The sequence below is a fragment of the Gopherus flavomarginatus genome, chromosome 10 (genome assembly GCF_025201925.1).
Source record: "Gopherus flavomarginatus isolate rGopFla2 chromosome 10, rGopFla2.mat.asm, whole genome shotgun sequence".
NCBI classification, from domain to species: Eukaryota; Metazoa; Chordata; order Testudines; family Testudinidae; genus Gopherus; species Gopherus flavomarginatus.
Genome location: NC_066626.1, coordinates 82,891,768 through 82,906,050, shown reverse-complemented (window position 1 = coordinate 82,906,050; position 14,283 = coordinate 82,891,768). Strand labels below are relative to the sequence as shown.

The 14,283-nt window shown below is 48.8% G+C and overlaps 1 protein-coding gene across 4 annotated transcripts in view; it reads right to left on the bottom strand.

The window, feature by feature from the left end:
* The window catches only part of LOC127059028 (unconventional myosin-X-like), a 202,116-nt gene that overhangs the window by 105,164 nt on the left and 82,669 nt on the right, over nucleotides 1-14,283 (bottom strand). For 3 of the 4 annotated variants that reach the window (XM_050969637.1, XM_050969640.1, XM_050969638.1), the window contains 3 exons: nucleotides 14,049-14,129; nucleotides 11,728-11,852; nucleotides 11,282-11,396 (listed from right to left, as the gene is read on the bottom strand). In XM_050969637.1, coding sequence (XP_050825594.1) covers nucleotides 11,282-11,396; nucleotides 11,728-11,852; nucleotides 14,049-14,129 — 321 coding nt within the window. The remainder of the gene's footprint in view (nucleotides 1-11,281; nucleotides 11,397-11,727; nucleotides 11,853-14,048; nucleotides 14,130-14,283) is intronic. The other variant, XM_050969639.1, reaches the window with a different exon arrangement.

The window sequence follows — 14,283 nt, the reverse complement described above, 5'->3', positions numbered from 1 at the left end:
GAGACCCAGACAGAGGTAGTGGACCCGGATTCCATGCCTACCACTGAAACAGCCACAGCATCTCCAGTCCCAGGCCCGGAACTGGAACAGCAACCAGCACCAGCAAGTGCAACCACATCTTCAAACTCAACGCCAGAGGGCGCCAGCGAGCCAGAACTGGCAGAAGCAAAAGACAGCCATACCCAAAAGGCTCAGCCAGAGCCTGAAATACCCTCAGGTGCACCAGCAACGGAAACAACCCCATCACCTACATCGCTTCCAGAGGGACCAAGCCCAAGTCCACAGTCTGAGGAAGAACTGGTGACCCCAGCCTCAAGGGAACAGTTCCAGACTGAGCAGGAAGCAGATGACAGCCTTCAAAAAGCGTGGGCGGCGGCACGAAGCACCCCACCGCCTCTCAGCTCTTCTAATCGATCCCGGTTTGTTATAGACCAAGGACTTTTATACAAGGAAATTCTTTCTGGTGGACACCGGGAAGAATGGCAGCCGCAAAAACAGTTGGTGGTTCCAACTAAGTACCGGGGGAAGCTCTTAAGCTTAGCCCATGATCATCCCAGTGGCCATGCTGGGGTGAACAGAACCAAGGACCGGTTGGGGAAGTCCTTCCACTGGGAGGGGATGGGCAAGGACGTTGCCAAGTATGTCCGGTCTTGTGAGGTATGCCAAAGAGTGGGAAAGCCTCAAGACCAGGTCAAGGCCCCTCTCCAGCCACTCCCCATAATTGAGGTCCCATTTCAGCGAGTAGCTGTGGATATTCTGGGCCCTTTCCCAAAAAAGACACCCAGAGGAAAGCAGTACGTACTGACTTTAGTGGACTTTGCTACCCGATGGCCAGAAGCAGTCGCTCTAGGCAACACCAGGGCTAACACTGTGTGCCTGGCCCTAACAGACATCTTTGCCAGGGTAGGTTGGCCCTCTGACATCCTTACAGATTCAGGGTCTAATTTCCTGGCAGGGACCATGGAAAAACTGTGGGAAACTCATGGGGTGAATCACTTGGTTGCCACCCCGTACCACCATCAAACCAATGGCCTGGTGGAAAGGTTCAATGGAACTTTGGGGGCCATGATACGAAAATTCATCACCGAATTCTCCAATAATTGGGACCTAGTGTTGCAGCAGTTGCTGTTTGCCTACAGGGCTGTACCACATCCCAGTTTAGGGTTTTCACCATTTGAACTTGTGTATGGTCACGAGGTTAAGGGGCCATTACAGTTGGTAAAGCAGCAATGGGAGGGGTTTACGCCTTCTCCAGGAACTAACATTCTGGACTTTGTAAGCAACCTACAAAGCACCCTCCAACACTCTTTAGCCCTTGCTAGAAAAAACCTAAAGGATGCTCAAGAAGAGCAAAAGGCCTGGTATGACAGACATGCCAGAGAACGTTCCTTCAAGGTAGGAGACCAGGTTATGGTCTTGAAGGCGCAACAGGCCCATAAGATGAAAGCATCATGGGAAGGGCCATTCACGGTCCAAGAGCGCCTGGGAGCTGTAAACTACCTCATAGCATTTCCCAATTCCTCACTAAAGCCTAAAGTGTACCATGTTAATTCTCTCAAGCCTTTCTATTCCAGAGACTTACAGGTTTGTCAGTTTACAGTCCAGGGAGAGGATGCTGAGTGGCCTGACGGTGTCTACTACGACGGAAAAAAAGACGGTAGCGTGGAAGAGGTGAACCTCTCCACCACCCTGCAACGTCTGCAGCGGCAGCAAATCAAGGAGCTGTGCACCAGCTTCGCCCCATTGTTCTCAGCCACCCCAGGACGGACTGACCGGGCATACCACTCCATTGATACAGGTAATGCTCACCCAATCAGAACCTCACCCTACCGAGTGTCTCCTCATGCCCAAGCTGCTATAGAACGGGAAATCCAGAACATGCTACAAATGGGTATAATCCGCCCATCTACCAGTGCATGGGCATCTCCAGTGGTTCTGGTACCCAAACCAGATGGGGAAATACGCTTTTGCGTGGACTACCGTAAGCTAAATGCTGTAACTCGTCCGGACAACTATCCAATGCCACGTACCGATGAGCTATTGGAGAAGTTGGGACGTGCCCAGTTCATCTCTACAATAGACTTAACCAAGGGGTACTGGCAAGTACCGCTACATGAACCTGCCAAGGAGAGGTCAGCATTCGTCACCCATGCGGGGGTGTATGAATTCAATGTCCTTCCTTTCGGCCTTCAAAATGCACCCGCCACCTTCCAGAGGCTGGTAGATGGTCTACTAGCTGGACTGGGAGAATTTGCAGTTGCCTACCTCGATGATGTGGCCATTTTTTCAGACTCCTGGCCCGAACACCTACTACACCTGGAAAAGGTCTTTGAGCGCATCAGGCAGGCAGGACTAACTGTTAAGGCCAAAAAGTGTCAAATAGGCCAAAACAGAGTGACTTACCTGGGGCACCAGGTGTGTCGAGGAACCATAAACCCCCTACAGGCCAAGGTGGATGCTATCCAAAAGTGGCCTGTCCCAAAGTCAAAGAAGCAGGTCCAATCCTTCTTAGGCTTGGCCGGATACTACAGGCGATTTGTACCACACTACAGCCAAATCGCTGCCCCACTGACCAACCTCACCAAAAATACCCAGCCAAATGCAGTTAAGTGGACTGATGAGTGTCAAAAGGCCTTTACCCAACTTAAGGCAACGCTCATGTCTGACCCTGTGCTCAGGGCCCCGGACTTTGACAAGCCATTCCTAGTAACCACGGATGCATCTGAGCGTGGTATAGGAGCAGTGCTCATGCAGGAAGCAACAGATCACAACTTCCATCCTGTCGTGTTTCTCAGCAAGAAACTGTCTGAGAGGGAAAGTCACTGGTCAGTCAGTGAAAAGGAATGCTATGCCATTGTGTACGCCCTGGAAAAGCTACGCCCATATGTTTGGGGACGGCGGTTCCAACTACAAACTAACCATGCTGCACTAAAGTGGCTTCATACTGCCAAGGGGAACAACAAGAAACTTCTTCGTTGGAGTTTAGCTCTCCAAGATTTTGATTTTCAAATTCAACACATCACAGGAGCTTCTAATAAAGTTGCTGATGCACTCTCCCGTGAGAGTTTCCCACAATTCAGTAGTTAAAAAGTGTTCTTAAAATGTAGAAGTCTGTTAGTTATATACTTAGGAGTATATGTAAAGGTGTATGTGTTGTATTAATCTGTTTATTTTCAAGTTCTAGAAGGAAATCGCCGCCAGTGAGCTTCCCCACTGTCTGCAATTTGGGGGGCGTGTCATAAACAGATAGCTAAGGGTTAATGTCTCTTTCACCTGAAGCACCTGACCAGAGGACCAATCAGGAAACCGGATTTTTTCAACTTTGGGTGGAGGGAATTGAGTGTCTTTGTCTTTGTCTGTCTGCCTGCCTTCTCTGAGCTTTGGAGAAGTAGCTCTACTTTCTAGTCTTCTGTTTCTAAGTGTAAGGACAAAGAGATCAGATAGTAAGTTCTATGGTTTTCTTTTCTTTGGTATTTGCATGAATATAAGTGCTGGAGTGCTTTGATTTGTATTCTTTTTAAATAAGGCTGTTTATTCAATATTCTTTTAAGCAATTGACCCTGTGTTGTATCATCTAAATACAGAGAGAACATTTGTACTTATTTTTCTTTCTTTTTTATATAAAGCTTTCTTTTAAGACCTGTTGGAGTTTTTCTTTACTGCAGGGAAATTGAGTCTGTACTCACCAGGGAATTGGTGGGAGGAAGAAATCAGGGGAGATCTGTGTGTGTTGAAGTGGCTAGCCTGATTTTGCATTCCCTCTGGGTGAAGAGGAAAGTACTTTTTGTTTCCAGGATTGGGAACAGAGAGGGAGATTCACTCTGTTTGGATTCACAGAGCTTGTGTCTGTGTATCTCTCCAGGAGCACCTGGAGGGGGGAAGGGAAAAAGGATTATTTCCCTTTGTTGTGAGACTCAAGGGATTTGGGTCTTGGGGTCCCCAGGGAAGGTTTTTCAGGGGGACCAGAGTGCCCCAAAACACTCTAATTTTTTGGGTGGTGGCAGCAGGTACCAGGTCCAAGCTGGTAACTAAGCTTGGAGGTTTTCATGCTAACCCCCATATTTTGGACGCTAAGGTCCAAATCTGGGACTAAGGTTATTACAGGTGGGCCTGTTCCCAGGAGCTGCCTTTGATGACTCAGTCATCAAGATGGGGTAAATTTGCACCCCTCGACTTCTTTACATTTTGTGAAGGCCTTTGGCAGTGCTGCAAGACTGATGGGAAGTACCATAAACTGGAAGTGGCACTCGCTTACTATGAAACCAAGGAAGTGCCTAAGGCCAGGCCATGGAAAATGGAAATGTGGAAGAAGGCATCTTTCAAGTCGAGGGAAGCATACCAGTCTTCTGGATCCAAAGAGGGGATGATGGAGGCTAGGGAGACCATGCGAAATTTCAACTTCTTGAGATACTTGTTGAGGAGAGACAGATCAAGAATGGGTGTTAGGTCCCCCTTGGCTTTCGGTATTAGGAAGTACCGGGAATAGAAACCCTTCTGTCTCATATGCAGAGGAAACTCCTCCACGACCCCCCCAGTCATAATGGAGATTCTACCTCCTAGATAGGGAGCTGCTCATGAGAAGGGTCCCTGAAGAGGGACGAGAAAGGAGGGTGGGATACAGGAAAACTGAAGGGTGTAACTGGACTCGATGGTGTTGAGCACCCAACATTCCGATGTGATATGGCGCCAATGATGGTAGGAAGCTGGCTAGCTTCCAAAAATAAAGCAGGGGTTGGATCCAGAGATGAATCTGCTGTGTTGCCCTTGGGGGCATCCTCAAAACGCCTGCCTCTGCCTACTGGAGCAGCAGGTGGTTGCCTACTGTTGGGCCAAGGAGGACGAGCCCAACTCGTGATGCTGGAAGCCTCTATTGTTACTTCTAAAAGCTCCCTGGCTCGATGACCCCAAGTATCTAGGCTGCAGTGGCGGTGAGTGGGCTTCTCTCCTGGCCACCTGGGGAATAGAAAGACCCTAATGTGGCCACAGAATCTTTAAGCCTGTGCAGTCTGATCTCAGTCTGTTGTGAGAAAAGGGCCTCGCCCTCAAAGGGAAGGTCCTGTATGGAAGCCTGGACCTCCCGTGACAATCCCAAGGACTGGAGCCAGGAGCTACATCTCATGCAGATACCGGACGCCATCGCCAGCACTGCTGAGTCTGCAGCATCCCATGCCACTTGGAGACGCCCTAGCTACCGTCTTACCCTCCTCAACTACAGTTGTAAATTCCCGCTTGGCCTCCTGAGACGGAGAGTCTGCAAACCTGGTCATTGAGGTCCAGGTGCTGAAGTCACACTGCCCTAGTAGCACCTGTTGGTTTCCAATGCAAAGCTGTAGGCTAGTGGTAGAATATATTTTTCTGCCAAAGACGTCCAAGTTTTTTGCATCCTTGTTCTTAGGGGATAGCACTAATCTGGCCTTGCCTTTCTCATTCATTGGCTGCTGACATGTCCAATGACCAGGGAGTAGGGTGTGTATATTTGTATTCGTAGCCCTGAGCAGGTACAAAGTATTTCTTCTCTGTTCACTTAGACGTAGGGGGTCAGAGAAGAAGGGGTCTGCCACATCGCCTTGACAGTTTTCAGGACCCCACTGTGGACAGGTAGGGCCTCCTTTGAAGGAGAAGAGGCACCTAGAATGTCAAGGAGGTCGTCTGACTACTACTTAAACGCCTCAATTTTGAGTCCCAAATTGGAGGCTACTTGCTTGAGCAGCTCCTGATGGGCTCGGAAATCATCAAGGGGTACACTGGCAGTTCCCGCCACCGCATTGTCCAGGGACGAGGAAGAGGATGTGGCAACAGGCTCCACAGATGTCTCCTCCTCAGGCTCAGGAGCCATTTGCTCTGAGACAGCTGGGATCTCAGTGCCCTCTTCTTGATGCAGTTCTGTTACTGGTGCCTGCTAGGCCCCTGCTCTGGTTTGGGCCTCAGACCCCAATGAGAGTGCCTGGTACGATTGGGCCCTGGTTACCAGGGGAAGCCCCCACGGATTCCAGATGTGCCACTGCTGGGGTCACTAGGAACGTGGCCACAGGCCCGCAGAGAAATCTGGTCCTTAGTCAGGGCACCAATGCTGGTCATGGTAGGAGCCCCTGTCGCTCCCTGATCCCAAATACTCCTCTCTATCCGACCATGAAGGCGCAGTAGGAAATGGTTGCTGACGGTCTCGAGAGTGTGCCGGAGCCGACGACTAAGTCCGCATGTCTGGAGAAAGCAATCGCCCATGATGCTGTGAATGAGATCACGACTGGTGATGTCTGGAACTCGAACAGTACTGGAGTGCCAGGATGGTGACCGGTGCCTCAATGATGAGTGGTGCTGGGACATCAGTTGACCAGTGCCGGGACACTGACAAGCATCGTGCCAGCAATCTTTGACTTGCAGGTGAACGGCTCCGCAAATGTGGCCGACTTAAACCAAGGGGTGAATGGCAAGTGGAACTGCGCTGGCGACAGCGGGAGTGCCCTCAGCACAAGCTTTCCCATGAAGTGGGCCACTCTGATGGGTCCGCAAGGGCCTTAGAAAAGTCTCTGGCTGCAGGGACCCAGTAAACGCCATTAGGTCCTTCGCAGCCTGGAAGGCCTCAGGCATCGATGGCACTAAGAAGTGCATAGGGTCCCGATCGCTTCCTGGAGTCAGTGGTGAGTTTCTATCAAGGCTGGATACGCTGAGCGGCAAACCCGCACTGGAGGATGGCGTTGGAGGTGGTGAGCAGCCCTGCGCAGGTCTTGGATCAACTGCTTCACTCAGCGTTGGAGAGCAGCTCCTAACTGGACGCATCTTCTTGTGCTGCTTTCTGGCTGGCGAGGTGGATTGGTGCCAGGACTGGTCTGGTGATGATGATGCACTCCACACTGACATGGACGTGCTGGGTGCTGAGTTGGATGATTCCGACGCCAGGCACAGGGCAGTTTCCATTAGAAATGCCTTCAGGTGTATGTCCCTATCCTTTCAGGTATGGGGTCTAAAATTTTAACAGATTTGGCACCTTCCCTTTACATGTGCCTCACCCAGAGAGAACGTGTGTGGCTCACTAACTGGCATCAGTTTTGAGCAGGTGGCACACGGCTTAAACCCCAGGGAGTGGGGCATGCCCCGTCCTTGGGACTAACTAACGCTCAAACACTTAGCACTTAACACTAAGGAACTATTTATAGTAAACAAAACTCAGGGTCTGAGAAGCTAAGGGAACTTGCAAGAGCAAGCAGTATTCCAGCCACCGTCACTGGTGGTAAGAAGGAACTGAGAGCAGTAGCGGTTCTAGCTTTTTTGCCATCCCAAGCACAGCAGGCAGGCTGCCTTCGGCGGCGCACCTGCAGGAGGTCCCTGGTCCTGGGGATTCAGCGGCTTGCCTGGCAGGAGGTCTGCCCGTCCCGCGGCTTCGGCATACCCGCTGCCGAATTACCACGGAATCCGCAGGCCCATAGGACCTCCCTCAGGCAAGCCGCCAAAGGCAGCCTGACTGCCGCCCTCACAGAGACTGGCAGGCCACCCGCCCATGGCTTGCCGCCCTAGGCACGCGCTTGGAGCGCTGGTGCCTGGAGCCGCCACTGACTGAGATGGTGCAGGGCCAGTGGCACCCCATATACTGGCACACGAGCAGGGGGTTCCAGGGGACACCAGAGCCGGCCCTATGGATACTGCTATGGGAAAAATCTTTGGTCACCGTACATGTGGGCGCCTACACACCTACATGGATGGACATGAACAAGCAGCTGAAGAAGAACAAACTGTTGCTAACATTCTGCCCGTTTCACTCTGCCAGGCCCTAACCTCTAGCATACATCAGGACAGAGCCTGAGTCTCCTCTTACAAACAAAAGCTTGGCTATTGCCAGCAGGACAGCTGCACTAGTGCTAATGAGAAACACAAAGCCCATCCTGCTCTCCCTTCCTCACTTCCTTTCCTGACCTACACAATCCACTATATTAATTCAGAGTCTTTTCCTTCCTCTTCCAAACAATCACTAGAGATAAGATTATCCTCCAATTCATTTTGCAGGAAGTATTCCCCCTTCTCCATGCTACCCCCTCCCTTCTGCCCCCCAAACTCCTTCCCAGGTTACATCCCTCCATGCCATGCCCTCCCCTCAAATCCTCACTCCCCTCCAAAAAAGAGTCATGGTTTAGTTCTAACTGGGGACTCTCAGCATGAGGTAACACTGCTACCTTTATAGTTAGTGTAACTGGTACAGAGGGTACACATGGGACCACTGTTCTCTCTCCAGGGCAACTGATCCCCATCCTGTTCACTTCACTTTCACTCAAAAGACAGAAAATAAATCAAGTCTTCACTAGGCAAAAAGGTACATTTTTAACGTGTGTTAGCCAACTTGAAGCAACCTCCTGGTGAAGACACAGCAGTTTGTAGGTATAACATTTGTTAGCAGGTCATGTAAACCCTTAGGCTCCCACTTAGTGTTTACCTCGACTTGCTAACATGAAAACTGCCTTGTCCAGCCTAGGATTCCAAACATCTGTCCAGCGATGTCAACACTACAAACTTCAACTGGCCTAGCAATGTCAATCAGTGGTGTGAAGAGGTGTGATTGCTGGTGGACACAGCCATGTTCTGATAAAAGACCCTAGCATAGATGCAGTCATACTGGTAAAACTGCATGCTTATTATTTTGCTCAGGGAGGGTGGAACAAACTCACACTCCTCCCCACTCTTCCTCTGTCACTTCAAGCGTCTATGCTAACAATGCATTTGACCCCTTAGCTGCGTGTTTCCTTACTCTGACCTATTCGTTCGATCTGCAGCCCTGCTTCAACTCTCCCGCTCATCACAAGGGTCATTTACTTGACTTGGTCTTTACCAAGCACTGCTCTCTCTCTGATCTCTGTTGCTAAATTCCCTCTCTCCAGCCATCACTAATCTCTTTTAACATTGCCCCTCAGCCCCCAACCTCAGACTCTGTCACTTCACCTTTCCACAACTTCAGTCCATCAGTGCTGAGGACTTCTTGTCCAGTCTCAGTCCTCTTCACCTGGCCCTTTCTTCCATTGAGATAGTTGTTGAGTCTCTCCATGCTTCACTTTCCTCCACTACTGACTTTTTTGCCCCTCCCCTCATCACAAGGTCCACCCTGCCAACCCCCAGCCCTGGATCACCCTGATTATCCACTTCCTCTACTCCTGCTCTGGCGCCAAAATGCATCTCTGGTGAAAATTCAATGACCAGGCCGACTTCCTCCACTACACATTCGTTCTCTCCTCTTTCAGTTCTGCCATCTTCCTAGCTAAACAACTCTGCTTCTTCAATTTAACTGAATATCACACATGCAACCTCAGCCACCTTTTCACCTCCTTTGACTCACTCCTCAAACCTTCCAGCCTCCTCCTAGCTTGCTGATTTCTTTCAAGAGAAACAGACAGAATATAACAACCTGTCCTTCACACCCGATTCAGCTTGCCTTCCCTCCTGCCTTCCCCTCCTGCAATTCTCTTTTTCTTCTCACTGGTCACAGATGCAAGAGTTTCTTCTACTGTCTCTTTCTCCAACCCCTCCACTTGCCACCCATCCTACTTCCCATCTCCCACATGTTCATGCTCATCCCCTCCCTTACACAGCTCCTTAACTTCTCATTCTCCTCTGGTGCTTTCTTCTCATAATGCAAACATGGTTTAGTCTCCACCATTTAAAAAAAATATTTTGTTCTTGAGCCCATAATAACAGCCAACTCTTTTTTCCTTAGATTTGCTTCCCACGGCATCTTACCTATCAGTTGTCTGAGTTTGCTGAAGTCGCCTTCTTGAAGTCCATTTTCTTTAATCTGCTGTTTTCCTGCCTATCATTCCTTAGAATGAACTCTCCCATTTCATGATCAATTTCACCCAAGCTGCCTTCCACCTTCAAATTCTCAACCAGGTCCTCCCTATTTGTCACAATCAAATATAGAACAGCCTCTCCCCTAGTCACTTTCTCCACTTTCTGTAATAAAAAGTTGTCTCCAATGCATTCCAAGAACTTCTTGGATAATCTGTGCCCTGCTGTGTTATTTTCCCAAGACATGTCTGGGAAGCTGAAGTCCCCCATCACCACCAAATCGTGTGCTTTGGATGATTTTGTTTAAAACAAAAAAACAAAAACATTCATCCACCTCTGTTTCCTGGTTAGGTGGTCTATAGTAGATCACCCTTTTATCTTTACCCAGAGGCTTTCAACAGGTCTGCCTCCCGCTTCTATCTCAAGTTCAGTGCAAGTGTATACATCTGTGATATATAAGGCAACACCTCCTCCCTCTTCCCCCGCTTGTCCTTGAATAAGCTGTTCCCTTCTATACCTTCATAAATCAAACTCTAATAAGCTTTCAGCAGCATTTTTCTTACTTCTTAGTTCTCTGTACATTTTGATCACCATCTATGGAAACATTTTTTCATCAGTTTGCGTGTTTACAGTGAAATTGACGATTACCAACGTTTACTGATAAAAATTGAATCCTTCCAACCATGGTTGTTATACTCCAACCACTGCTCAAAGCAACTAATCTAATGACCTACCGCCTACTATCTAACCTCCTGAGCAAGAAAAATGAGAAGACCCTTAGGTGCACCTAGACACTACCAAAATCCTTGAGTTGTCTCTGTACATACTGACATGATCACAGTGGGCAGGAATTAGTTAGACTGGACATGAGAAGGGAGCAACGTATTGTTTTGCAGGTCCACCAAAAAAATCCAAAGCTAGTTCTGCTTGGGTCCTTTAAAACTAGACTTGACAAAGCAATAGTAAATGTAAGTAGGGAACAATCCTGTGCTGTCCAATGGGAGAATGAAAAGGGCTGTTGGGTCTCATCTAATCTATCTTCAAATATGTAATTTGGGAAGCATTTGAGACATTACAGGTCAGCAGCATAGCCCAGTCAGTGACCTTCAGTAGTACGACTACGCAGTGCCATTAGCAGCAAAGAATCCTGTGGCACCTTATAGACTAACAGACATTTTGGAGCATGAGCCTTCGTGGGTGAACACCCACTTCGTCAGATGTATGTAGTGGAAATTTCCAGGGGCAGGTATATATATGCAAGCAAGCTAGAGATAATGAGGTTAGTTCAATCAGGGAGGATGAGGCCCTGTTCTAGCAGGTAAGGTGTAAAAACCAAGGGAGGAGAAACTGGTTTTGTAGTTGGCAAGCCATTCACAGTCTTGAATGGCCATTAGTTTACTTCCACCTGCTGTTTACTGGAGTGCTCCTGTATATCACCTTTCAATTAAGCTCTCTTGCATCAGGAATTACTTCCCTCTCCTCACTCATTGGACCCTTTTCTACACTGAGGTAATACCTTGTTTTTACCCAGCTGCCACTCTTTCCTGGTGCTGTCATATGTCTGTAGCAAATGTGCACACACGGTCTTGGTGTTGTCTGGGACACTCAGATTCTTCATAAGCATCTTGTACCTGAGAACCAAACACAATCTCTTGACATAAAAGTATGTACAATACTATCCTTTCCATTTCTAACATGCTTCAAAACCTTCCTCTTGCATTCATCCTCCCACAGGGTTCTCTTATCTGCCTATCTGGGAACTTCTCTTTTTCACGTTCTTTATCCAACTGCAGTTGGACTAACTTCCAGTCCAGAAACTTCCACCTCCAACTTGCAGCTAACCCCATAATATGGTTGACATGCAGACAACACAAAAGACATCCAAAAATTGGGAACAGTGCCAGTGACTAAAATTATAGAGAAAAGGAACATACCACCACCCAGCTCCACATTACCCATTACCTGCTGAGGAAATCTGGGAAGAGACGCCGTATGGGGAAGCCTGCTCTTCGAATTTTCACTGTCTCCAGCATCCCAGAGTACCGGAGCTGGTTTAGAACTACATCCGGGTTAAAGAGGTTTGGTGCCTAGGAGACCAAGATTAGAAACAAACCAAGAGAAAGACAGACATCTAATACCAGACTTAACTCCTTGCTTGCCGGCATGGTGTCTGCTTATCTGAATGTTGTAAGGGGCACACAGACACATACCCACCGCTTCCTAGGAAGTTAACCCTGCATGTTAATGGCCCCAGCTGAAAGATGGGCCAGTTTGACACAAATGGCAGGCAGCTGCCACAAAACGACACTCAGCACTGGAACAGAGGCAGGAGGGAGCTGGGTGTACCCATATCAACAGCAAACTGTAACATCTTCCATAGCTCAGAGTCTAGCAGGAAAGTGGGCAATGAACTGTGCTGAGCCATTGCCCCCTCCACTTCCACTGCAGCCCATTCATGCAGAAAATTATACTGTTCTCAACTGAGGGCTCGGATGCAGCTGGGGGAGCAGCAAGAGAGGGGGCACCTGGCTTCCTGATCATCAAATGTAACAGTAATGTCCAGCAGCCCATAGGCAAAACTGCAGACATGCCTGCTGCCTTCAGAGCTCAACTGGATGAGTGAGAATCCAAATGAGAGCCCAATGCATCCCAGGAGCTAAAAGGCAGGAAGGAGCTTCTATACTGGGGCAGGAGCTTGCAGCAGGCCCTGCTCCTAAAGAGAAACATTATCTCTAGGATACTGACTGATGGACATCACAACTCAGAGATTCTGCCCTTCTCCAAGTTCTCCATCTGGTATGGTCAAGACTCCTCCTTGCTGCCACTTTTCTGAGTGTCATGGTGAAATTCCCTCTAAAGGAAACTTGCTTCTTTACAGAGAGCTAATCTGAAGCATCTTCACTCCTGCCTTGTTAATGGAACGAAGCTTTATCCTCCTCTCTGTTTCTGGAAAGAGCTCTGCAGGGGGACTTTTCCTGCAACAAGGCCCTCTTTGGAAAAGGCCCATTTCGACAGGTTTGTCTCCTTCTCCCTCGCCACTTCCTATGTGGGGCTCCAGACCTGGAAAAACTGGTCCGTTCTCTCACTAACCCATCTTCTAAGAGACAAGGAATGAAGACTGATGGATTTTTTGAGTTCAGGAAATCAGAAAGAGGCACAAACATCATTGTAATGTGAAAGCAAATCTAGCTGGTACCATGGAGCATGAGCACAGTGCAACATGCTGCAGAGAAGTCCCTATGAAGGGGTGCTGCTGTACAAGTCACAGGTGAATGAGAAGTTTACTGGCCCAGCTTGCAAGGCCTTTGATTGTGGGATAGATTAAAAAAAACAGAGTGGTAAATGGGGGACACAAAGAACCCTTCACATTTGTTAGCAGAGCCACAACTTCAAGCACCTCTGCAATTATCTATAGATCAAAGAAATGGCAGATGACACAAATTAACACCTTCCAGCATAATAAAACCCCATTTCATCTCTGCCCATCCTCCCACTTTTAATATCCTGACACCTAGAATGACTTCTCTCCCAGACAGAGAGAAGAGAGATAATAAAGGTAGGGGAGGAGAGCGACAGTGAGAACCCTGGTCTGGAGGTGGGAGAAATGGAAGGCACACAGAACCCTTGGTAGGGGGAGAAATTAGGGATCATACAAATCTCCGGCAAGAGGAGAGAATGGGGGACCCTAGAAATGAACGAAGGGGTAGCAGGGATATACAGAAAACCTGGCATGGTGGCAAAATGGAGGCAATGGGAGTGCACACACAGCTCCTGGCATTAGGATGACAATGGGGGAACCAGGAACACACTAGAATCCCTGGCATGAGGGAGTGGATGGGGGCAGTCCCAAGGAGTCCGTGAAATAGAGGGGTAGGGACATGAGGAGGGAAGAAATGGAATATTCAAGGAGCCCCTGATGTGTGCAATGCACTTGGCCTATGAAAGCTATGAAGTGTGCAACCCACTAGTCTACTATACATGCCCCAGATCCCAGAGCAGATCCCCACTCCCAAAACAAACAGGAATCACTCGCTCCCTTTGTCCCACTGCAGGCGATGCACAGGGTCCTGCTTCCCAGCTGTGTCAGCACAAAGCATGGTGAGAACAGTTCTTACACACCAGGCGTATTTGTTTTTTCACATAATGCAAAGAGTGGGATGCATTTTTCCAGTTTAAAAAATACTCACAAGAGAGAGGAAAGAGGCAGAATTTCTCTCCCCAAATCCTCATCATGGGCTCAGGAAAAATGTCCCTCCTCCCTCCCCCCGGGGGGTGGGACTCACCTTTTCGGTGTTTGGTTTGATGCAGCGAATGAAGAATGGATTGGAAGTGCTGAGTGTGGCCATCAGGGAATGGAGAGAGTCCTGAAAACACCAAGATAAAACTAGAAAAGCAGTCATTCCAGCAGAGCCTAGGGGTCTATGGGCTCCTGTCTGAGCAGAGGGGACTCTTATGCAGCCCCCTATTCCTAAACTCTCTCCTTGACTCCACCCGCTCTTCCTCTAAGCTTCTCCTTGA